A 26,213-nucleotide genomic window follows, 5' to 3' on the forward strand; every position below is an offset into this window, starting at 1 on the left:
TTTGTGGAGTTTACTACCATTCAAGCTGTAGTTCTTCCCTTGTTAATCTGCATTTTCTCTGTTGTTGCACTATATATTTTTAAACGAATCCATTACTCTATATGACCGATCAGATTAGGATATTAGGTTGATTTAGGTTTCTTTGGGTGGAGTGCAGGTTTCTCATTTGTCCTTGTTTTAATTTTGAATTTTACTAATTTTCAGCATCTGATATTGTATCAGTCTTCTTGGAGCCTATGTCTGTATTTAATACAGTGGAGTTGTTCTAAGCATTAACTCCCTAGCAATATATTAGCTACCAACCACCACCCAAAACACTTATACCTGTGATGCTTTTCAATCCTTATTTTGACACTGTCTTTAAACAGTGCCTGATTCATGGTTAGGACCTAATAAACATTTGTTACACACTGAATCAGGGAATCATTCCCCCCCCCCCCCCCCCGCAACCAATCCTCCATTGCCCTCTTTAAAGGTTTTTATTTTTCTCAATGCTTTTAAATGTTTATATGGTGTATTTTCCATCCTTTGCTGGTTGCTTTTCTCATGTATACTTTCTCATTCAGATCCATAGCTTGAACTGTCCATATTCTGATTCTGAAGACTTCCAGAAGAAAGTCTTCAGAGATATAGGTGATTTATATCTCTAAGATGAACGTTCTTCTGATCTTAGGGCCTTCTTACTACTATTAATTTTTTGGACATCTTTATCTGGGTGGTCTGTGACATCTGAAGGTCCACATATTCATCATTTTCTCCGTTGTTTCTAGCGTCTTTGAAAAATTACCTGTCAATCAGTCATAAACCTTAAACTTTGAAATTATTCTAGACTTCTTCTCTGACTGATCATACCCATTGCTCATTAAGGTCTATTGATTCTATCTTCTTATTGTCTCTCAAGTTAGTCTCCTTTCTTCATTTGACTACCCTTGACTTTGTTCAGGCCTCATTATTTCTATTTTGAATTAAACCAATAAAATATTGCTGTTTTTTGCTTTATTTCAATCTCTAACTTTTCTCTTATGGCTAAAGTGATCTTTCTAAGATATAATTATGTTAGTTGATTAAAAAAAAAAAGTTCTTTTAACACTAAGGTTAAAATCTGATGTACTTAACATAGTGCAAAAGATTCTTCATGGTCTCATCCCTGACCTGGCCTCCCACATTATCTCTCCAGGCACCCACACCCAACACTTGACCTGTATACATATCAGCAGTTCCAACTTTGCATTTTCTATAAATTCATGGTTACTCACCTGCGTGTTTTTGCAGCTGCTCATACCTTTGCCCACTATGCTGTTTCTTCCTTTTTCATTTGACTGAGTCCTACTTTTTCTTTCAGACTCAGGTGAAATGAAATTGTTCTCTGATTACGATTTCTCAGGTCATTCTTTGACTCCTTAATGTCTCCTTCATAGCACTTTGATACTGTATCTTAATTATCTGTTAATTTATGTGGCTGCCACACTAAAATGTGAGCTTCTTGGGGGGCAATAACCATGATCTTTACTGGTACCTCTCAGTTTTTAGCTCAATAGCATAACACATAAAGGCTTAATTAAAAAAAACAATAATTCTTGGAATAAAGTTAGAAAAAAGGTCTAATGAACTACACATAGGAGAGTTAAAAACTCATTACATGACTTGTGTGAACTCTGCTTAGCAGTAAGTGCGGTATTGCAACAGGGGTCTTCCTTTACTGTTTTGTAGAATTGTGCCTTTCTGACTTGTAAAATAAACTAAGAAATTCTATGGTTGGCAACTCCGAGCAGCTGCATCCTGTTGAGCCCTGTTTTAGCAATACTCAGTGACCACATACTGATAATCAGTCGAAGGTACAGATATCATTTCTGTACTGGATAATTTCAAAGTAGCTATTATAGGGGCATCTGGGTGGCTCAGTTGGTTAAGCATCTGACTTTGATTTTGGCTCAGGTGATGATCTCACAGATGGGATTGAGCCCTGGGTTGGGCTCTGCACCGACAGTGTGGAACCTGTTTGGGATTCTCTCTCTCTCTCTCTCTCTCTCTCTCTCTCTCTCTGTCTCTCCCTCTCTCCCCCCCGCCCCGTCTCCCTCCCCCTTTAAAATAAATAAATAAATGTAAAAAAAAAAAGGAGCTATTATCCCTTTCCAAGGTTTATTCTGCCTTATCCCTGTGGGGTAATGCACTGGACTATGCAGAAATATACACAGTTATTTCAATTAAGGGTCATGTAGATTTTATAGAATATTATGTAGGAATATTAGATGTTGGGACTTTATTTAACTTGTTACCTTGAATCATAGGAGAGCAGAGGATCTTAGAGTCTTAGATCTTCAAAAGAAAGATGCAAATGCTCTTTATTCCTAACCTTTCTTTCTTCTCTTTAACCCTTCCTCTTACCATAGCTTGCTTGTTCAATGCTCTTGTGTATTATCTTCACGTTTTCCTCAGGAAATTCTTTTCACCCCAATCTGCAAACTTCATTGCCCCAGCTTTTGGCCATTGAATCAGAAAGACTCTTTCAACCCAGGCTTTACAGCCTAACAGGGATAGGACTGAGCTGCTCTGATTTCATGAATATGAGAGATAATGGATATTCCAATTCCAGATTAGAGCTATTCCTGATTTTCTCTCGTTTCTCTAAGTAGGAAGCATATTTTGTCTCATCAAAGCAAATTTTCCTCAGAGACAACCACCCTAGTAAAATATGATAAAAACATAGTTCTTTTAGTAATGTGACTGCTCCTGGCATTATTGTGTTAAGGAGGATTTAACTGCTTTTTGAACCTGATTTATATAATAAGGGCACCGTACATTAGCTGTGTATTGATTATCTATATTGGTTCTATATCAGTTATCTAAGCTGGGTAACACTGGCTCCCAGATTTCTTCTTTGATGGAGGAGTGGTTAGTTTTACCTGCCACAGAAGCATGAGCTGTTTATGGTTTTGTACTTATAACTATGTGCTTATGCCACCAATAATGAGTTATTAGCCAATCAGAATTTAGGGAGACCACCTCAGGAAATGCGATCTGTATTTAAGTTTAAATAAACAATAGGTATACGTTTACTGGATATGTTGATGTTCCTGAAGATGAGTATGTTTCAAAGATCTAGTTATTGCTTGCTTGCTTATTTATTTATTCATTTATTTATTATTTTAGAGAGAGAGAGACAGCATAAGGAGAGGGATAGAGGGATGGATGGAGGGAGGGAGGGAGGGAGAGAGAGAGAGAGAGAGAAAGAGAGAGAGAGAGAGAGAGAGAAACAGAATTTTAAGCAGGCTGCATGCTCAGCATGGAGCCCAAAGCTGGGCTTGATTCCACGGCCCTGGGATTATGACCTGAGCTGAAATCAAGTCAGGAGTTACTGCTTTTGTGTGAAGAATGACCTTTTGGTTTTGTGGGTGTAGCTGTGGCTATAGAATTTGTCCTTTAATCACACGCTGCCCACCTTATTTCTCAGAACGTACTGACTTTTATTGCTTCATGCCAGTTTGATTTATATTCTGCTGTTGGTGCCTCAAACTCCGTATTTCCCAAACTGAACTTATTTCTTTCTTCTCAAATCTTTCCTTCTTCTATATTCCTAATTTCTTCTTTGTACCTGACAGTTTGATTTATTATTCATAATTGGCACTTCATATGCCAATATATCCATGTCACAAATCAAACCTGTTATCTCACACTCCATCAGCCCTAATTCCCCAGAATCTTCTCCTATATTTTTATATGTTAATTATTGGCAACACTCTTTGTAGTGTAATTATTTATTTGTCTGGCTTTCCTACTTCTTGAGGCCAGGGATTTAATTTATTTGTTATTGTACCCTCACTGCCTCTCCCTGCAAACAATAAAGTGTTCACTGTTCAATGAATGAGTAATGGTGTAGTTTAGAATATCACCTATTGAATTCTATACTTATTTATTAATATGCAGGGTGCTATGATAGGGAGACCAACCATCCTGATTTATATGGGAATGTTCTGGTTTTAGCACTAAAAGTCCTATGTCTTGTAAACATTAAACATTATGTATATGTAAACATTAGGTATATAGTTATGAATAAAACAGGAAAGTCCTTTCTTTCATGGAGCTAATTAATATAAACATTTTAATTTTCTTGTGGTTTTACTTGAGCTCAATATTTCGTATAAACTTTTAGCCTACTGATTGAAGATTCTATATAATTAATTTTGGAAAACTTCCATGAAGATTTTATGAGTACTGGCTTTCTTCAATATGTGGGGCTATTGTGTGTTTTTTCCCATTTTTATATGAATTTCAATATTTTGCAATTAATTTCACACTTGTTTAGGTAGATTCAGTTAGAATCTCTGCCATGGTGTTAGGACAGCTGCCTCAGAACTAGTCTGAACTTAGCTTTTGTTTTCATACCTATCTCACATTACCTCATGTTTGCATGGAGCTAAATAAAAAAAAAAAAACTTGTGAGATTAAATACTTATGCTGAAAATTGCATAAAAAGTATGGCACAAAAAGTGAATACTCAAGAGATATAACATTGCCAAATTTCCCTTTCAATTGTATCTCTTTTCCTCTCCCCTACAGGTAAGCACTATTCTGATTTTTATGGCAATCACTTCCTTGCGTTTCTTACAGATTATTAAATCCTGTTGATGAAATGACCCCTTTGTCAGAAAGCAGCGTCTCTCTGTAGTTTTCCTTGTTCTAAAATCTGCTCTGTCTGATGTTAATATAGTCCCTCCAGCTTCCTTTGATTCATGGATGCATGGTATATATTTTCCATTTTATTTTTAACTTCTTTATGTTTTTATGTTTTATGTTTTATGACTTCTTTATGTCTTTATGTTTTATGAGGGTTTTCTGTAGACAGCATGGAGTTAGGTCTTGCTTTTTTATCCAGCTGGCAATCTCTGCCTTTTAAATTGGGGTGTTTAGAACTTTTCTATTTAATTGTCAACATTGTTGTGTTTATATTTATTCTCTTGGTATTTGTTTTCTATTTATCTCATCTGCTCTTTGTTTCTCTTTTCTTTTTTCCCTACCTTCGTTGAATGAGTTTATTTTTTTAAAAATAATTTTGTTTTTATCTTCACTATTGCTTTACTAGCTACACTTCTTCTTCTTTTTGAACATTTATTTTTGAGAGAGAGAGAGAGACAGAGAGAGCACAAGCAGAGGAGGGGCAGAAAGAGAGGGAGACACAGAATCCAAAGCAGGCTCCAGGCATTGAGGTGTCAGCACAGAGCCTGACACGGGGCTCGAACCCATGAAACTGAGATTATGACCTAAGCCAAAGTCGGATACTTAACCGACTGAGTCACCCAGGTGCCCCTACTAGCTACACTTCTTTATTTTGTGGCGGTTGCTCTGAGGTTTAAATATGTATCTCTAACCTATCACAGTCTACCTTCAAATAATAATGTACCACTTCACATATAGTATATGAATCTTACAACAGTGTGCTTCCATTTCTCCCATCTTATCTTTTGTGCCATTGTGGCCATATATTTTACTTCTATATATATGCTATGTCACAGTAACTTAAATTATTTTTGCTTTATTTATTTATTTATTTATTTATTTTTAAATTTTTTTCAGAGCTTTTATATTTTTTATTCTTCATTTAACATTTAAAACACTACTATAGTTGAATATTAAAACAAAAACAATAGCAAGTAGTGAGCTATGATTATAGTCCTTCACTCGTTCACTACTGCATATAAAATGCCAGCAGTGTTATTCACTGGCCCCATTAAGAGGTCTGACACTGAACAGCTCCCCTAGGGTGATGTTCATCATCCTCATATGTTTCTCCATTGTAATGGCACCATCTTTCCTGGTTTGGATCAAAGTCCACCAGTTCTACCTGGTCCATTTCATCAGTCTCTTCTACTTCCTTCTTCTCAGGTAGGAGTTTTTCCATCAAAGAGAGTTTATCAGGAGAGAGAAAGCCATTCTCAGGAAAGTTTACCTTAAATTTGATGATTAAGCAACACTTTTCATATGGTCTATGATAAATTGGCATGCCTTCATTCAGCACACACTTGATATCTCCATGCTTGACAATCTGACCTGGATGAGAGGTAATGACAATGGTTCTGTTGTCAAGTGTAGATATTGGCTTTTGAAAGCCGCACAGTGCTTCAACCAGCTGTATGTGCATACACATGAAAAGATCCTCTCCTCGCCTAGTAAAAACAGCATGATCCTTCTGATCTAAAACAATGATAATATCTCCTGGTTCCAGTCCAGGTTCTTGGTCTCCTTCATCATGGAATGTTATCTTCTGGCCATCTTTCATGCCTTTGTCAATATGAACTTCTAGAATCTTCTTTTCTCAAACTATCTTCCTTCCATTGCAGCTTTTACATCTGTCTTTAGGACTGATCCGTTCCCCATGGCCCTGGCACTCCATGCACACAGACTGAATTTGTTGAACCATTCCAGGTCCTATCTGATGAGTTCTTATTTGCATTCCAGTACCCGGGCAATTGGGACAACATTCTACCGCTCCTTTCTTACCACCTTGGCTTTCACATTTGTTGCAAATCACATTCTTTTGCAGAGCTAGTTTTCTTGTTGCACCATTATATAAATCTTCTAAGGTTACATGAGAGAGCTGATGCACAACATTTTTACCTCTCCTTTCTCTCTGCATCCTTCCTCCTCCTCCAAAAAACATATCAAAGGTGTCCGTGGGGGAGCCAAAACCACCACCTGCTCCACCTTCTTTAGTTGCCTGTTCTCCTCCTTTGTCATATAATTCCCTTCTCTTCGCATCAGAGCGCACTTCATAAGCTTGAGAAATCTGTTTAAGCTTCTCTCTTTCATTTGGCTTCTGGTCAGGGTTGTACTTCAAAGCCAATTTCCTGTAAGCCTTTTTTGATTCTTCCTGGGTGGCATTGAGTTTGACCCCCAAAACATCATAGTAAGTAGTTTCTTTTACCTTTGTCTACATCCGGTGAGGGGGCCGAGGCTGGTGTGGGGGAGCGGGAAGGAACGTGTTGCTGGGCGCAGCTGGGCAGCCGCCGCTTCTCCGCTTTTCAGTGAGCGTTCTGGAAAGTTCCAAATTATTTTTGCTTTAAATGGTTATTTTTAGGGGCACCTTGGTGGCTCGATGGGTTGGGCATCTGACTTTGGCTTAGGTCATGATCTCACATTCTTGGGTTTGAGCCCCCCCCATCGGGGTCTGTGCTAACAGCTGGTATTCTGTGTCTCCCTTTCTCTCTGCCCCTACTCCGCTCACGTTCTCTCTCCAAAAATAAAACAAAACATTATATTTTTTATTTTTAAAGAGATTAAGAATTGAGAAGAAATGTTGAGAAGAAAATTTGTTGTTAATCCTATGAATGTACTTTTCATTTCAGAAGTTTGACTTGGGTCTTGTTATATCTTCTTTCTTCATCATGTTCATCTTTCTTCTACCTTGTTGAACATATGAAGAATATTTATAATAGATACTTTAATGTTCTTGTGTGTTAATTCCATCTTCTCACGTATAGATCTGTTTCTTTTCAGTGATTTTCCTCCTGTTTATGGGATGTGTTTTTCTGCCTTTTGGAAGAACATTTTCTGGTGTGTGCACTGTTCATGTTTTTATAATCTGTGGCTTGGTTTGTGTGTGCTTATGTGTGTGTTTCAAAGGAAATTTGTATCTTGTTCTCTTTCATGGTTTGCTGCTTTTCTTTAGTGATATAACAAATAATTCTTGATTTCAGTTGCATTTTAATAAATGTGGGCTTTAAAATAAACACATTATTTCTTGTTTTAAAAATATTTTTCCTTAATCAAGATTAACAAGATTTTAAACTACACTAATTAATACCATGTATTCTCACAGTATTGTACATCTTCCTTTAGTGTTTAAGATTCACACAAATATGAGTCCTCACTTTCATTCTTTTATTACCTGTTGAAGATAGTTGCTCTATTCTCTTCCATCACTTCTTTAATGTGTTTTGCTTACACTATACTCATTTTCCATTTCTTAAAATTTTTTTATAAATCTTTCAGCAGACTACGTGTGTCTACTAAATTTATTAAGTTTGTCTAATTTTATGATTACTTGTTCCAATGAAATTTGTATCTTAGATTTGTAAATCTTTATTTGGGGTCAGGTAATCAAGAAATCTTTACCAAGTACCAACTATGTACCAAAATAAAGAGACATTATTAATTACTTGCTGTAAACTCACTTTAAATTATTTCAATCTAAGCTGTCTCTGCAACTTTATATGTGCTGTTTTCTACAAATAGTAGGTGCTATTCCAGAATATGAAACACTGGTCTTCTATGGATAAAAACATTTTATTAGCTAAGCATAACTGACATTTTCATCTCAACCAGATGTACCTAAAAGAAAAAGGACTTTTGTTTTTTATTTCTTTAAGGATTTTTTTTCTGTTGTTTAGGAATTCCAGTTCTGTAGGTTCTTTTATTTAATATATATTAATAAACATTCTGCTGTTACACCAGATTTTTTAAAAAATGCAACAACTTCTGAGGGTACCCATTGGTTCTGAAAATGTAGTCTCAACAACTGAAGTTACTAAATGATTTTATATATTTTGGATGCTTTTTCTGGGAAGTCACTGGGACCCTATCTTATCTTCCAGTGATATGATTTTACTTTTATAGGTGGCTATGCACCATTCCTTTCTTTGGCTGCCAGAGACAGTACTTTTAGTGTTGCTTCTAACACTGAGAAAGCTGTTCCGGGTCCAGGACACTATAATGTTTCAGAAGCACAGGTAAATTTGTAATAGTTATAATTGTCTGAGTTAATAAGAATCATACTTTCTTCCTCTAATAGACTAATATGTCATTTATCATATTTTATTTTTCCTTCATATCATCTTCTTTCTCCTTTTAATCTATATTTTGTTATTAGAATAAGAGAAAATAAATGTGTTTAATATTGATTGCCTGGTTGGGTGTTCTCCATTATTCTATATATTCTATAAGACATAAAACATTGTTACATGCTTCATGGTTCTTGAGACTCTTCAATGGGAGAATAAGACTATTGAATGAATTATGGTATGTGAAAGTTGTGTAAATGATCAAGATCTGTAGAAGGAGGGTGGCAGTAGAGTGAAAGAATTAGTTTTTTGTGTCATACTCTTAAGCTATAGTATTGCCATTGTCTCATCTTGCACCTATACAGTCTCAAGAGTCTATGACCAGAATATTTTTGATGACCCATTCATGTTCAGAAGCCATGGATGTAACTCCAATATCTTCTTAATCATGAATATCATCTTTTACCCTTTTCACATACATTTTGCGTTCATATATAATGACTCCTAGTTGAGCCCAGCAGATCTTTATCTCCTCTGTTGGAGGCCCAGGTGCAGTCATTGATGCCTTAATTGTTGAATTAGACTTCCTAAATTAATAATAGCAACTATTCTATCAGGATTTTTTTGTTGGAAGCAATAAAATAGATTCCTAAGACAGATACTGGATTTACAATAATATTTATAGGAAGAGTATTTGGGTGGCTTATGGACCTGAAGGATGAACTGAACAGTGAGGTCTGAAGGAGGGACAGGACTAAGACGATTCCAGGTATGTCAGAAGTAAGAACTGCAATAGGGAACTGTTATTAGATAACTTAATTCTAGAACTCCGTCTGTTTTTTATGTGTGACTCCACTCAGTGTTAAAATTCCCAGTAGGGAGAACCTGACTGGTCCAATGGTTCCTGGGATAGAGGATCCTGTGTTTGGAACCTTCTTTAAAACCACAAAGTATAGGGAAGATTTCTATCTGCTGGACAGATAGAAAACAATAGATTTACATTACATTTTACCCCTTGACTGTCCAGTTCTCTTCGTTCTAATGTGCACTACACATACACACAATTCTTCTTTCCATATATATAATTTTAAAAATGAAATTATTTTATGTATAATTTTCAAGTATAACTTCTCTGAAAGAGCCAAACTAGTGTCTAGCTATTGCATTCAGAGATGGTATTACAGTGTGACTATTGAATGGATCTCTATATTAAGGCCATTTTTGCTCTTGTTTTTTCATATTCCTTTTCAATTATTCTGCAACTTATAGATTAAATGGTAAGTAAATAGAACATGAGATACTATAAAGAAGTAGTTAGTAGTGTGGACTCTGGAATTAGACTGCCTACATTTGTTTTTCACTTTGTTTTTTAAAAAAAATTTTAATGTTTATTCATTTTAGAGAGAAAGAAACAGAGAGACAGAGCACGATAGGGGGAAGGGCAGATAGAGAGGGAGACACAGAATCTGAAGCAGGCTCCAGGCTCTCAGCTGTCAGCACAGAGCTGCCACAGGGCTCGAACTGACAAACCATGAGATCATGACCTGAGCTGATGTCAGACGCTTAACCAATAAGCCACCCAGGTGCCCCTAGACTACCTGTGTTTGAAATCTGTCCCTGCCACTTACTAACTGTAAGACTTAATCTTCACTACTTAATCTCTGGGCTTTAGTGTCCTCATCTGTTTAACAGAGATACTAAATTTGTAGGATTTTTCTAAGAATTAAATGTTAGTAAGCATTTAGAAATAGTGCTTGATTATAGGTAGCATTCAATAAATTTTATCCATTATTAGTGCTGCCATTTTACAACAGAAGAGGGAAAGAGAGAGGGGGAAAATGAAAACAAAGTGATGTGGGAAGCAAGGAAATGCAGATGGGATCTGTTAGATTCTGTAACTGATCATGAAGCTGTAGGTGGCTTAAGATTTTTCCATTACTTATTCTGTGTTCCCTGTCTCTTTAACAACAGGAACTTTATCTGGTGGAGTTTTTAGCTTGATGTGGTGACTACAGTCTTTAGTTCTAAGAAGTCTGTGCTCTGTTCACAGGCGTCCTTCTCAAATCTTTAAATAAACTTGCTCTTAGCATTTTCACTGGGCATTATAGTTCGAGGAAGCTCTGCAAAGTGTGTCTCTGTGTTCTTCCCACCACAGTGCTGTGGCCCTCATTAGTCCTGTTTTTCAGTCCTGGCCAGTGTTAATCACTTCAGCCAATACACTGACTTCCTTATTTTGTTTTCTGTTTTCTAGCATAAGGAAGCTGGAATGGCCAGGCATGGTCTCAACTTCCAATTCAGTGGGACATTTATGGCTCTTTCCTGGTTTCTTAAAACTTCTAGAATACTAATGCCTAGAGGACAAAAAGCAAAAAAATAGTAGTGGGTCATTACAGTTAATTGGAAATGTCACTCCTATTTCCACTCCATGGCCTATGGCCAGCGTGTTATGGGTCTATTGGTTTGCTAGTTCTACCAGTAGTACTTTATAAAGACCGTAACTCCACTCTTGGAAGAGGGGAATGGAATAAAATATACAATAGATAGATTTCAAACTTGTTAAATATGACAAATATGAGGGTGTTGGGATATTTTATTAATACTGATTTTAGTGAATTCCACATGTAAAATAATGCAAAATGCAATTTAGATCAGACTTTATTTTATTCCAATTTATTTCTTGGATTTCAAGAATAAGGAATTAGAAAATGTAATTTTTTTAATGTAATAGTTTACCTAAAAAAAAAAAAGTTCTAGTATTCTCTATTTTTGTTCTTAAAACTATAAACAAATGCCAAGAGAAGATTGATTTCCTTCATTTAAAAGATGACTATGACTTATTTACTCAATTGTTGTTGAATTTTTTTTTTTTTTGGTAGTTTTAGGCTAAATTCCTACAGAACTTTTAGAACTTCAAGAGATGTGAATTTCACACTGTTTAAAACATAAAGTTCATTATTTTAAATGACTGAATTAGGAAATATGTTTGTGATGTGGCATAGTTAGCACACTAATTCTGTAAATAATTAATATACTGAATAATAATTAAAGGGATAATCTTATTAGAGATTAATGCAAATGATTAATAATTTATTTTAATGCTTTTATTTTGGAAGCATAGGTTGAAATGTTGCTTTCTATTAGCAATTACTTAGTAAATATTATTTGGAGACTTCAAATGAAATTTATTTTTTTTATTAGCCTATTAAGCCATATACCTTATTCTGTTCAGATCCTGTTTCCTAGAATGAAAACCACTCCAAAGGGTCACTTCAGATTTCACTTATGTTTTCCTGGTTCTAATTCTGTTCTAGTTTGTGAGCTGTCTCTGCATCTTGTTTCTTGCTACGTAAGATACCATCTTGTTTCTTGCTACGTAAGATTGGTTCTAGATGTGGAGATCTCTTCTGTGGATGTAAATAAATAGTTATATTTCATATTTCTCGCTACCTAGGCCTAGTAATAGATGTCCAAATTGTTTTACTTAAAAATTTTTTTTTAAATGTTTATTCATTTTTGAGAGACAGAGAGAGACAGAGTGTGAGGGGGGAGGGGCAAAGAGAGAGAGAGAGACACGCAGAATCCGAAGCAGGCTGCAGGTTCTGAGCTGTCAGCACAGAGCCCGATGCGGGGCTTGAGCCCACGAATTGTGAGACCATGACCTGAGGTGAAGTCAGATGCTTAACCGACTGAGTCTCCCAGGCCCCCCTGTTTTACTTTTGATCTGAGAAATACATCTCACTAGAGTTGAATGATAGGATATTGTATGTGATACAGTGCATGGCCTCACCCTTCAGATGAGACTCTGCCTCCTTTATTGTTGGGAGGTTGGTGGCAATATAGTAATTCATCAAGTAACCATAGCATGTAGACAAAAGCACAGTACCCAAGAAGTAGTAAGGCTATTTTTCTCACAGATTTTCATATAAAATAAATAGTTACCTCATAATATAATTTTTGGGTTATTTATCTGACATGTAGTTCCTTTTATAAACTCTTGTAAAATCAGTAGAATTGGTAATTATGAAATATGAATAATTGGAAAAAAATTCTTGGTTAATTTCTACCAGTTAAAAGATCAGATTAATTTTACTGTCTTCTGTTGAAGTTCAATATAAATTCAAACTGCAGTGTGAAATGTAAGATCATAGAGACTATAGTAATGGCTTTCAAATAATCAAGTTTTGAGGAGATGTTCTCCTTTCACATGATTTTACTTTTTATCTAACTTGTAATGTTAATGTTTTTGCAAAATCATTAAATTTTATTATAGGTCCAAGCTCTTTTCAACATAGGGATTATGATCTCATTAAAACAGTTATTAAGTAGTGAATTGGTGACCTAAAAATATAATTTTGATTCATTTTTTTAACATAAGATGTCTTTTGTGTATTTTTTTTATTTTTTAAGTGTTTATTTATTTTTGAGAGAGACAGACAGACAGACACACAGACACAGACACACACACACACACAGACACACACACACACACACACACACACACACAGGGTGAGCAAGGGAGGTGTAGAAGAGAGGGAGACACAGAATCTGAAGCAGGCTCCAGGCTCTGAGCTGTCAGCACAGAGCCTGACACGGGGGTGGAACTCACAAACTGGGAGCTCATGATCTGAGCCGAAGTTGGAGGCTTAACTGACTGAGCCACCCAGGTGCCCCTCTTTTGTGTATTTCTTAAAAGCTCAGGGGCATTTGGGTAGCTCAGTTGGTTAAGCGTCTGACTTCAGCTCAAGTCATGATCTAGGGGTAGGTGAGTTTGAGCCCCGCATGGGGCTCTGTGCTGACAGCTCAGAACCTGGAGCCTGCTTCTGACTCTATGTCTTCCACTCTATCTGCCTCTCCCCCACTCATCCCCTCTCTCATTCTTAAAAATGAAAAAAAATGTTAAAAAAAAAGCTGAAAGCAGCTGAATAAGATGCAGACTAGAGATAGACTCAATTAATAGTGATTATGAACAACTGACATTTATATACCATGAGTATGTATTGGTAAGTGAATAACTTAAAAAAATCTGATTAATCAAATGCCACTATTACTATGAACCATTTTTAAATGATTACACTATGACTGTTAATTGAAACTAATATGATGGAATTTTATCTGAATTCACTGACTATTACCGAGTTGATAATTTTCTGATTCCAGAGAATCCAGACATGTGGCATGGAGAGCTGTGGGAGATTCCTCCCTGTACCTATTCTGCAAAAAACAATGTGTAAAACTAATCTGAGATAAAACCAAGCTGTTAAAAAACACAAAAAAAACAATCAATCAAACAAAAACCCATGCTGTTGCCAGTAAGCCTACATAAACGTCCCTAGATGTAGCCAAAAAATAATTCATGAAAATAATTAATCCTAAACAAGCTTGGAAGGTTTGATTTTTCCCTGCAGTGTGAATACCAGTTTAAAAAAAAATTTTTTTTAATGTTTATTTATTTTTGAGACAATGCAAGAGACAGAGTGCAAGCAGCAGAGGGGCAGACAGAGGTAGACACAGAATCTGAAGCGGGCTCCAGGCTCTGAGCTATCAGCCCAGAGCCCAACGCGGGGCTCGAACTCACGAACCGTGAGATCATGACCTGAGCCGAAATCTGACGCTTAACCGACTGAGCCACTCAGGCGCCCCTGAATACCAGTTTTTTTAAGCTCATTTCAGAGGTGCATATTCTCCAGAGGCCTGTTAGTACATACTCTTTATTCCTGCTGTACAACTTTGAAGATTCCTTTGTCTTGATTCCTGTTATAAAACTGAGTTTTGTATTCTCTCAGAGTGTCCTAAGTACAGTAAATTTTAGTTTGAGGTCAGAATTAAAACTATAATTGTCATCCTCTCTTGTTATCCCCTTTTACTAGAACTGTGTCTTTAGTTAAGAGGCTTAACTTTCTCAGGTTGGGTTTTAAAACTGTTTGTTCATATTAATATGTAAAATTTACCAAATAGGTATTAATTATAAAATGTTTTTTTTAAATTATTTCATATTTTTCTCTCTAACTTAGTATAATATAAAAGGAGGCCATAGTCTACAAAACCGGGAGGAGCGTTTTAAGAAGTTTGTTTCAGATAGTCCAGGACCAGCAAGCTATGATCAGTTTTATCATGGAGCATCAGATATCATGAATAGAAAAGCACTACAGGTTAAAGAGCATCTTCAATCAGTATGTTCTATTTTAAATTATGCTTCTGATATTTCTTTTAGTTAAAATAGAAAAGATTTAATGTTTTATATAGTAAGTGGAGTAAAAAATTTGTGTAGGAGATTAGCGGGTGATATGTTTGAAAAGGTACATTGGTGTTCTGTAATAATTTTTACACCAAAGTCCTACCCCTTTAAAATAAATAATCTAGAAGATTTTGGTCATGGTTTATTTAGAGTGGTTGTCTTTCCTCTTTCTCTAACTCCTTCACATAGCTCATATTAATTAAATTTTAATCAGCTTTGTTTAGGGGAACATATTTTAGGGCTAACTATTCAGTTGAATAATGTCAGTGCAATGACAATGATGTTAAAGTTTATATTTATTTATTTATTAAAAATTTTTAACATTTACTTATTTTTGAGAGACAGAGACAGAGCATGAGCAGAGGAGGGGCAGAGAGAGAGGGAGACACAGAATCGAAAGCAGGCTCCAGGTTCTGAGCTGTCAGCACAGCGCCTAACACGGGGCTTGAACTTACCAACTATGAGATCATGACCTGAGCAGAAGTTGGACGCTTAACTGACTGAGCCACCCAGGCGCCCCTTTAGGTATATTTAAATATCAGCTATTTTGTGTGTGGGGACAAAGTAAATGCTCATTTACTTATGTAAGGATTTATCATACATTTTTTTTTGTTTTTTTTTTTTGTCTTTTTAAGAAGGAAGTACTTGTCTTATTAGACATTAATCTTTTGCATTTTCTTTGTGACGCTGTGTGATATTTTCTTTTGAAAAGTAGTAAGTCGTTTTTTTCAGACTTATGAATGCTTTTTAACTGACACATTAGGAATTTCTTTCTCTTCTTTTTTGAATCCTTCCAGTTATGAAATAAATAAATCATGGAGATAAAAAGTACAGCATAGGGAATATAGTCAATAACATTGTATAACTTTGTATGGGGACATTTGGTAACTGTACTTATTGTGGTGAGCATTGTGTAATGTATAGAATTGTCAATCAGTGTATTGTGCATTTGAAACTAATATCAGACATTTTTTCAGTGACTATGAACGCTAGATATAATGCTAGGCACTGATAATACATAGAAGACAAATCACTGCTCTCTGGGATCTATATTTTAATAGGGAAATAATGAATGTAATTCAGTACAAAACAGTTGATGCATTGCTATTTTAATAAACATATAATAAAATGTCTACTAGTAGCCCAACGTAGAGAGTTTTTGGAGGGAGTAGTCATAGCACAATCTAACTGGATCTTGAAGAATGATTCACTAAATAGGTAAGAAGAATGGGAAAAAACACTCCAGGTAGAGAAAACCACCTGAATAAAGACATTGAGGTATTTAATGGCAAGGTATGTTTGGAAAAGAACAAAGTTCTTTGGAATATTTGTAGTACAGGATATAAGGGAGAATAGTAGGAATAGAGGATGGAGAAGGAGGTAGGGGATACATTTTGGAAAGTCTTGACGTTATGCAAATAATTTTTGAAAGTAGCAGAAGCCATTCAATACCTCCTGTTTTAATTTGATAATCAGTCTCATGAGTGTCACTGAAACTACTTAATAGTTGTCTCTAGCAATAAAAAAAAAAGTAAAATTCTGCCAGTGATAGTATGTTTATAGCATAATTGTCTGTTGGGCATGCATGTACTCAACTATAGCATTTATTTATTCAGAAACAACAAAGGATCAATATATTCTTTAAAAAGTTTTTTTATTATGTTTATTTAGTTTTAAGAGAGAGAGGCAGCAGGGGAGGGGCAGAGAGAGATAGAGGGAGATAGAGAATCCTAAGCAGGGTCGTCACTGTCAGTACAGAGCCCAGTGTGGTGCTCAAATCCTCGAACCCGAGATCATGCATGACCTGAGCCAAAATCAAGAGTTGGGCACTTAACTGACTGAGCCTCCCAGGTGCCCTATCAATATATTCTTAATAAGTAATATTCCAGATAACTAAATCATTTAAATGCCAGTATTTTATTTGCTACATTTTATACTAGTATTTCTACTATATATTACTTCTTTTTGTTTTTATTTAAATTATAAATATACATTATAGGAATTATAAATTTACATTAAAGGAAATTTTGAAAAAAGGATAATCACCCTAAAACTTCTGGCTCTAACTTTGAGAATTCTGTTAATTTTTGCATAGCTCCTTTCAGTTTATCATTAAATGACTTATGTATATGACTATATATACTTATGTATAATTCATATATCATATGTACCTATAGTCATCAAGTCTACTTTCTATTTCCATTTAGTATTATGTCATAGACATTTTCCTTGCTATCTAGTCAGCATAATTAGGATATTTATACAAGGCATAGGTAATATGGAGATAAGTCTGGAACTGGGAAGGAATGAAGCCAGGAAATGTTACAGAAAACTATGAAGTTCATTTTTGCCTGGCAGCTGTTACGATAGCATGGCATAAGTAACCTCTTGGAACTGGTGATTGGGAATGTGACTGTAGGAGTGAATGCCTATTCTAAGCATCAGAAATACTTGTTTGCTAAGCAAGATAAATAGCTGAGCCGAGTTAGAGGGACTCCTTACCTCTTAACGTGGCTTTAATAGTAATATTATATATTATCTTAATTTGTATGATTAGGTGAAACTTGAATTTACTCCTTTAAATTACTTCTATAGAACAAACCTTTTTGGTTTATATTATGAAACTTATTAAGTCAATATTTAATAATTGCATTTTAGTAATTTTAATATTTGGTTCTTCATTCTTTCTCTTGCTTCCAAGCAAATAAGAGAAAATGTTTTTTCTTACAGAAGTTTTCAAGGTCACCTACAGTTTCCAGAAGTGTTGATGTTCCTTCGATTCCTTCTTGTGGACGATCATATGGATATGATATTAATGAGGATGGCAGTATTATAAAACATTTTCCACCTGCTAGTGATAGCACACTAGGTCCAGCATACTATAAACCTCAATTTGTAAGTATAATGCATTTCCTATTAAAAATTGGAAGATTGTTTATAATTATGCATCTGTTAATGTAACACTAACTGCAGTAATAAATAGACCCTCAAATGTCAATGGCTTAACTTAACAGAAATTCTTTTTTTCCTCACTCACATGAGTGTTCCTTGTGGACAAGAGACTTTCCTCTATGTAGAGATTCAGGGATGCATGCTTATTCCATTTGTTACTTTCATCATCAAAGGGCTTCGGTTCATCTGTATCCAGCTGGCAGAGGGGAAAATCCCACTGCTAGTGGGAGGATTTTGTGGCCAAATCTGGGTATTAAAGTTCAGTTACATGGCCATACTTAACTTCCAAGGAGGCTGGGATATATAGTCTAACTATATCTAGGAAGAAGAGGAAACAGGTTTCACTTACTAGAAGTCTCTGCTACAATGTATAATCATATGCGATACATAGATATTCTTTTCCTGAATTTGAAAGGGAAATGAGAATTTTTATACTAAAGGAATTTGAATCTGATAGTGTAATCATTATTTATTCCACAAATGGTTGTTAAAAAAGATAAGGAACTTTTCTTTAATTACAAGACTGAAGTACATAGTGCTTTGGACCTGCTGTATTTTTATACTTTTATGAAATCTGTAAGAATAATCCTTATGAGGAAAATGACCAAAATTAAGCATAGACTTGAGGAGAGGCTGAAGAGAGAGACACCTTGGGTGAAGAATGGGTATTCTCAGATTTGGCTTGACTCTTACTCTCAATACTCTATAGTTTTTTGTTTGTATATGTCTCCATCTTTGGGCTTAGGGCCAAATACCTTTAGAAACCATTTGGTTTGTGGCTATACTGGGGCATTTTGGGTCTTAGATACTTTGAATTGTGAAAAGTTTTTTTAAAATATATTAATTATAATTTGTATAATTACACACAGAATAGTACAAACATAATAACAGATACCCATGAATGCAAACTGGTGCAGCCACTGTGGAAAACAGTATAGAGGTTCCTCAAAAAGTTAAAAGTAGAATCACCCTATGATCCAGTAATTGCGTTAGTAGGTATTTATCCCCAAAATACAAAAACACTAATTCAAAGGGATACATGCACCTCATGTTTATAGCAGCATTACTTACAATAGCCAAATTATGTAAGCAGCCCAAGTATCCATTGATAGATGAATAGATGAAGAAGATATATATATATAGATATATATATATATCTATATATATATGCAATAGAATAGTATTCAGCTATAAAAAAGAATGTAATCTTGTCATTTGCTGTAACATGGATGGAACTAGAGAGTATAATGCTACATTAAGTAAGCCAGAGAAAGGCAAATACTATATGATTTCACTTGTGGAATTTAAGAAACAAAAAATGAGTGAAGGGGAAAAAAAGAGAGTGATAAACTAAGAAACTGACTCTGCACTTGATCTTAGCCCAAAGACTGAGAAGCAGTGAGAAACAGACTCTGAACTGTAGAGAACAAACTGGTGGTTACCAGAGGGGAGGAGGTCAGTGGGATGATGGGTGAAATTGACAATGGGGATTAAGGAGTGTGCTTGTCACCCTCCTGGGTTGTTGAGTCAGTTAAGCGGCTGACTTCAGTTCAGGTCATGATCTCATGGTTCGTGGGTTCGAGCCCTGCATCAGGCTCTGTGCTGACAGCTCAGAGACTGGAGCCTGCTTCGGATTATGTGTCTCCCTCTCTCTCTGTCCCTCCCCTTCTCATGCTCTGTCTCTCTCTGTGTCTCAAAAATAAATAAATGTTAAAAAAAATTAAAAAAAAAAGGAGTGCACTTGCCATGATGAACAGTGGGTGATGTATGGAATTGTGGAATCACTGTACACCTGAAACTAATATAACACTGTATGTTAATTTTACTGAAACTAAAATGAAGTAAACAAATATAACAGATACTCATGGACCCACCGTCACATATAACATAGTAACATTAAACATAATTACCCAGTTTCCCTCCTTCCATTCTTTTTCCTTTGCCAAAGTAAACACTGAATCTATATTACATACATGAATAACAATATATATTGTGTGATTTAAAAATTTTAAGTAAATGGTATCATCTGGTATGTAGGCTGCTTGTTTTTTGACTTAATGTTATTAACCATGTGGATCTAATTCATTTATTGTTCTCAGTTAGTACTTTTTAAAATTTTTTATTTGGGGGTGGGTAGAGAAGGGTGGAGGGAGAGAGAGAGAGAGAATGTTAAGCAGTTCCCATGCTCAGTGTGGAGCCTGACATGGGGCTCAATCCCACGACTGTGGGATCATGACTGACCCCAAATCAAGTGTTGAATGCTCAATCAACTGAGCCACCCAGGTGCCCCATTACTTTTCTTTAAAAAAAAAAATTAAATTTTGAAATATTTTCAGACTGATAGAAAAGTTACAAGAATAATCCAGAGAATTACCATATAACTTGCTCAGATTCTGCAGTTAACATTTTATCACATTTGCTTTATCAGTTTTTCTTCCTATATATTTATATTATTATTTTTATCAAAGAATTGGAGGGCACATTTAAGACATGATGTCCCTTTACTCTTAAATACGTCAATGTATATTTCCCAAGAAGAAGACATTCTCTTTTATAACCACAATGTAATTATCAAAAGCAGGAAGTTTTCATTCACATAATACTAATATCTGATCTACAGATTTAAAATAAATGCTAATGATCTCAATGATATCTTTTTTTTTAAAATAATTTTATTCTAGAGTCAAATCTGGTATTACACATTGCAATTAGTTGTCGTGTCTCTTCAGATTCCTTTAATTTAGCACAGTTCTTTAGTCTTTCTTTGTCAGTTGTAACCTTGAGTTTTTGTAGAGTACAGCCTAGTTATTTTGTAGAATATTTCTTAATTTGGGATTTGTGCATATTCACATGATTAGAGTAAGTTTATATTTTAGCAGGAGTACTACAAAAGTGATGTTTCCTTCTCAGGCACAGGATGTCTGCTTATCCCAAGATTGGTGATGTTAACTTGAGGTGATGTCTTTCAGTTTTATCTACTGTAAAGTTACCATTTTTTTAAAAAATTATAGATGTTTTGTGGGAGTTACTTTAAGGATAGATATTATTTTCTTCATCACACTCACTAGTTTAATATCCTTTGATGGTGCCTAAATTAATTTTACTTGTGTTTATCAAATGGCGGTTTTTTTTTTTTTAGTGTTTATTTACTTTTGAGAGAGATGAGAGACAGAGTGTGGGTGGGGGAGGGACAAAGAGAGAGGGAGACACAGAATCTGAAGCAGGCTCCAGGCTCTGAGCTGTCAGCACACAGCTCCATGGGGGGCTGGAACTCACAAACTGGGAGATTATGACCTGAGCTGAATTTGGATGCTTAACTGACTGAGCCACCCAGGCGCTCCTCAAATCGTGGTTTTATAACTCCATCTTTCCTTTAACATTTATTTGTTGGCACTTTATTATGAAGAAGAGCTTTATCTTTCCCATTTATATTGGTATAGATTAATGAATTCCTGTTTTACTCAAAGAGTTACAATTTATTACTGTCATTATTTATTTTGAGGTTTAAATTACCTCAGATTTGATCCTTAGGAGTCCTTTTAAGCTATTCCTAGTGTCTTTTTGACATGTCCTTATCATTCTTTTAGCATTTCTTTACCTTCTGGTACAATAAGATGTTTCAGGTACACTTATTTTTTTTCCCTGCCCCAGCTTTGGAATCAGACATTTCTTTAAGGAACCCTCCTACTTCCATTTAGTAGAGAATGGTATTTCAAAACAAGATCAGTATACTATGTACATGCATTGCTAATGAGGTGTCACTGCTCCAGGCCATCAGTCGATGAGTTAGAGATTCATACTTACTTTTTATTGATCTTTATATTAAAAACTTTGAGTTTATGCTGATACCTGATTTTGATAACTATGTTGTGGTTATAAAAGAGAATGTCTTGTTCTTAGGAAATTCTAGTCTAGAACCACAGATTTGTTCTAGGCTTTCCTTTTCCATATTTGAGAAACTTATCATTCCATTATTCTCAATATATTTATTTGCTTAATCCTGTAAAACACTCAAAGGAATTTCATAGTTAACCCATCACTGCAAAAACAGAGTTGACAAAGTACAAAGCTCTTACCTGTAGGTGACCTTGAGGCTCTATACAGGCAGGAAGTGAAGACTAAGGCAGACTTGTAAACTGTCTACTTGAACATTGAAGGTGTGCCCCAACACATGCAAAGAGTACCTCTGCAGAGGTTGGAGACTTATTGGTTCAAGGCATTTAAAGAAATGCCTTGTCCAACCTTGGTCCAACCATTACTTGACCACTCAGCTAACCAGGCTGGGACTTCAGTAGACACATTATGACAAAGAATACAGAATCTGTAGATAGTCTAGGAAAATCACTAGCCAAACAACAACAAACCTTTAGGTGGCAGGGAGAGATTCTGATTTTCAGTGTTGCAATATTTTATTATCTAAAACATGCAGTTTTCAACAAAAAATTCTGAGAGATACAAAGAACAAAAAAATATGGCCCATATGTAGGAAAAGAAGCAATGGATAGAAACTGTTCTTGAGGAAGCCAGTATGTTGGACTTATTAGACAAAGTTGTTAAATCAGCTATTTTAAATATATTCAAAGAAGTAAAGGAAGGTATGTCTAAAGAACTAAGAACTAAAGGAAAATATAAGAACAGAGTTTCACCAAGTAGAATATATCAATAAAAAGTTAGAAATTATAGAAAGAAATCAAATAGAAATTCTAGAATTGAAAAAGACAGTTATGAAAATGAATATTTGCTAGAGGGATTCAGTAATGGATTTGAACTGAGAGAAGAAGGAATTAGCAAACCTGAGGACAAGTCAATTGATACTGTGCAGTCTGACAAGAAAAGAATGAAGAAAGATTAACATAGCCTTAGAGACTTTGGAACACCATCAAGCATAGCAACATATGCCTAATGGAAGTCTCAGGATGAAAGAAGAAAAAGGAGTGGAGAGAATATTTGAAGAAGTAATGACTAAAAACACCCCAAATTCGATGAAAAATATTTATCTACACATACAAGAAGCTCAATGAATTCCAAACAGGATAAATGTAAAGAGATATATTACAGTCTAACTGTTGAAAGCCAAAGACAAAGAGAAATAGTCAAAGGAACAAGAGAAGGGACAAGGAATTCCCCAATAAAATTAACAACTGACTTACTAGAGACTATGGAGGCCAGAAGGCAATGGGATGATAGCCTTAAAGTGCTGAAAAAAAAAAATCAAGAATTCTATTCTTTGAAACTGAAGGTGAAATTAGGACATTCCCAGACCAACAGGAACTGATAGAATTTCTCTCTGGTATTTCTCCTAAAGAAAATACTAGAGGCAGTCCTTCAGGCTGAAATGAAAGGTTATTAGAGAGTAATTTAAGTCCACACAAAGAAATAACAATGATAATGGTAAATGCATAAGCCAGTATTATTTAATTTTTAGCTTGTGACTCCTCTGATTCCTACTGATTATGGAACATAGTAAAAATGATAACATTTTATATTCAAATATAGATGTTTTAAGACCTCATGGACGGCTTCATGCTTTGGAATGAGGTTACCTCTGGAAATATGGAGAATAAGGACATTGTGAGTTAAAGATGTGTCTCTTATTCTCACCTTGAGATTTCCCATTTATTTCTGACTATGGGTCTTTTGTCCCATGAGTATTTTGCTCTCTCAATGCCATACCTGGTTTTTTAGGCCTTCACTATCCCATCATCCTGTTAATAATGTCAAAATAATTAGTCTTCATCAACAGAGAGTACCAGTATCTTAGATATTTGAGGAAGATGCTTAGAAGAACAATGGAGATAAATTGTGTAAAAATTGCTGTGAAATTAATGGAAGTCCTGTGGTTTAATAGCAGTATATGCTGTCCAAGGTAAAAAGTTATGAGAGGTAGTGTGATGGAGTATACTGCCTGGGTTTGTTTCTTCACTTTACCACTTAAGAATTATTTGTTCTTGGCCAGGTTACTTAAACTTTTTTTCACAATAATGATAGATCCTTGGCCTTAGCTTAAACAGTTCTCTGATTTCTGTTTACATCTTAAAATGGTTATTCTTTTTTAAAAATTATACTATATATATATGTACACTATATATATAGTATGTATATATATATGATATGTATATATATGGTATGTATACATATATGGTATATATATATGGTATATAGATATATATGGTATGTATACACACACACACACACACACACACACACACACTATTTCTTTGTTTTGGAATAATATATCATCTATTCGAAGACCAAAATCATGCCTCCAAGCTTACCTAGATGTACAAAACCTTTTCCACATATGACTAAACATTACTTTTACATGTAAAATTTATTTCTTATTTTTCCTTCAGAAAAAAAAACCCAACATGTTCCTATAGACTACTATGAAATTGATACGGTAGTAATGTTCATTTAGGTCTTACCCGATTTCTGTTAATTCTATATATCTCCTTAGCTACTTTTTGAGATAATATAATATATGGACTCAGTTTCTAGATGTACTAATAGAAAATTAAGAAAATAATCCAATAGATGTGTAATTATTGTGATTCTTCCCTGATGTGGTGAATAACATCTGCTGAAGATATTTTACATAGCATTTAAATAGAGAAGAAACTCTGAAATTAAGAGTTATATAAGATTCTAGCCAACAAATGATACATTTTAGCTGCATATATAATCAGTAAAGAAAAATTCTATGTATAAATTACTTTGTGTAATATTTGAATTATAAAATTTAGGTTCTCTCTCTCTGTCTCTCTCTAACATTTCAATTATAAAATATAGGTTCTCTATTTCTCTCTCCCTTTTTAAGAAAAGTCCAGGTAACCATTAGAAGTCTACTTTCCAGAAGTGGATTTCACAAGCTTGAAATTTCAAACGTTTGTGGTTGGAATTATGGCATTGACATTTGCTAATGATAACATGCTGGGAAATACCTATGTGCTGCCATGCTGGAGAGCAGTCCATTAGTGTTTGAATTGATGCACTTTGGGACTTTTAATTCTTCACAAATCCTATTTCCATACTTAATTATGGAAAAGATGTGGTGGAAAAGTTGCATAGCCCCTTCTTCATACATTTTATTGTCAATGGGAGTGGCAGTTAGTAATTCTTCTTCAAGTTATATTACAACATTCACTTAAAATAATGGGCTCCATGCTGAGTTTGCTTCAATTAAGTCATATTTTATTTGCTAATGATTTTCCAAGTTGACAATGACCTTGAAATTGGTATTGTCAACACTTCTTGATATAAAGAGAGTATGATTTAGAGTTAAGAGTGCATCAATTTATTTTTCATTTTCTGTGTTGCATTTTTAAGAGGCTTTTAAATTAAATTTCAGATTGAACATTTACCTGAGTAACCTCCACAGTCAGAGGTTAGTGAATTAAGTAGTTGTCAATTCACATGGTTTAGGTGAAATGAATGTTAGTATATATAAAGGAGAAGGATTTTGCTAATGTGTTGAATGGTGAATATGCACATGTGTGCATAATCTTCCCTTCTACTGGACAAAATCAGAACAGTGGAAATTAACCTGAAGAAAGCTTCTTAGACATAATTCTGCTCAAGGTTTTGAAGTGCCATGTTAAAAGAATTAATATAAAACTCTAACATGTATTTTTTAGGCTTTAAAATGTGATGTAAGATGATTTATTGATATTTAAAAAATCTATAGGCTTGGGGCGCCTGGGTGACTCAGTCAGTTAAGCATCCGACTTCGGCTCACGTCATGATCTCGCGGTTTGTGAGTTCGAGCCCTGTGTTGGGCTCTGTGCTGACAGCTCGGAGCCTGGAACCTGCTTTGATTCTGTGTCTCCCTCTCTCTCTTTCTGCCCTTCCCCTGCTCATACTCTGTCTCTCTCTGTCTCTCAAAAATGAATAAAAAAAAATCTATAGGCTATAGTAAATAAAAATGGATATGCTCCTGCCTGAAATATATAAAACATCTAACATACCTAAAATGGCTATATTGTATTAGAACAGAGTTCTACATTTGTGTGCTTCACTTCTTATTATGCCAAAAATCTGCACAATTATGAAATTTGACTTAATTTCTAAGTAGAAATAAAGTACAGAACAAATGGAGAAATTACACTTTTTCTGTCTGCAAAACCATATATGTACTTTGAAATTTATGGCAATATTAGGTAATTGCATGTGAAAGATGGTCTAGAACACGTACTTTAGCAAAAGAAAGTGTTGTGTGGCTTGCCATTCTTCCTTTTCCTGAAGCTCTGTAGGGT

General features: G+C 35.0%; 2 protein-coding genes across 5 annotated transcripts in view; one reads left to right on the plus strand and one right to left on the minus strand.

Moving 5' to 3' along the window:
* The window catches only part of STPG2 (sperm tail PG-rich repeat containing 2), a 635,506-nt gene that overhangs the window by 1,086 nt on the left and 608,207 nt on the right, over positions 1 to 26,213 (plus strand). For 3 of the 4 annotated variants that reach the window (XM_045056062.1, XM_045056065.1, XM_045056063.1), the window contains exons 3-5: positions 8,611 to 8,723; positions 14,786 to 14,944; positions 17,740 to 17,904. In XM_045056062.1, the coding sequence (XP_044911997.1) occupies positions 8,611 to 8,723; positions 14,786 to 14,944; positions 17,740 to 17,904 (437 nt within the window). The remainder of the gene's footprint in view (positions 1 to 8,610; positions 8,724 to 14,785; positions 14,945 to 17,739; positions 17,905 to 26,213) is intronic. The other variant, XM_045056064.1, reaches the window with a different exon arrangement.
* Positions 5,726 to 7,957, minus strand: LOC102900016 (dnaJ homolog subfamily A member 1-like). Its single transcript, XM_045055131.1, is given in 2 exon segments — positions 5,726 to 6,925; positions 7,940 to 7,957. Coding segments are annotated over 2 exon segments (1,218 nt in total).

The sequence above is a fragment of the Felis catus genome, chromosome B1 (assembly GCF_018350175.1).
Source record: "Felis catus isolate Fca126 chromosome B1, F.catus_Fca126_mat1.0, whole genome shotgun sequence".
NCBI lineage: Eukaryota > Metazoa > Chordata > Mammalia > Carnivora > Felidae > Felis > Felis catus.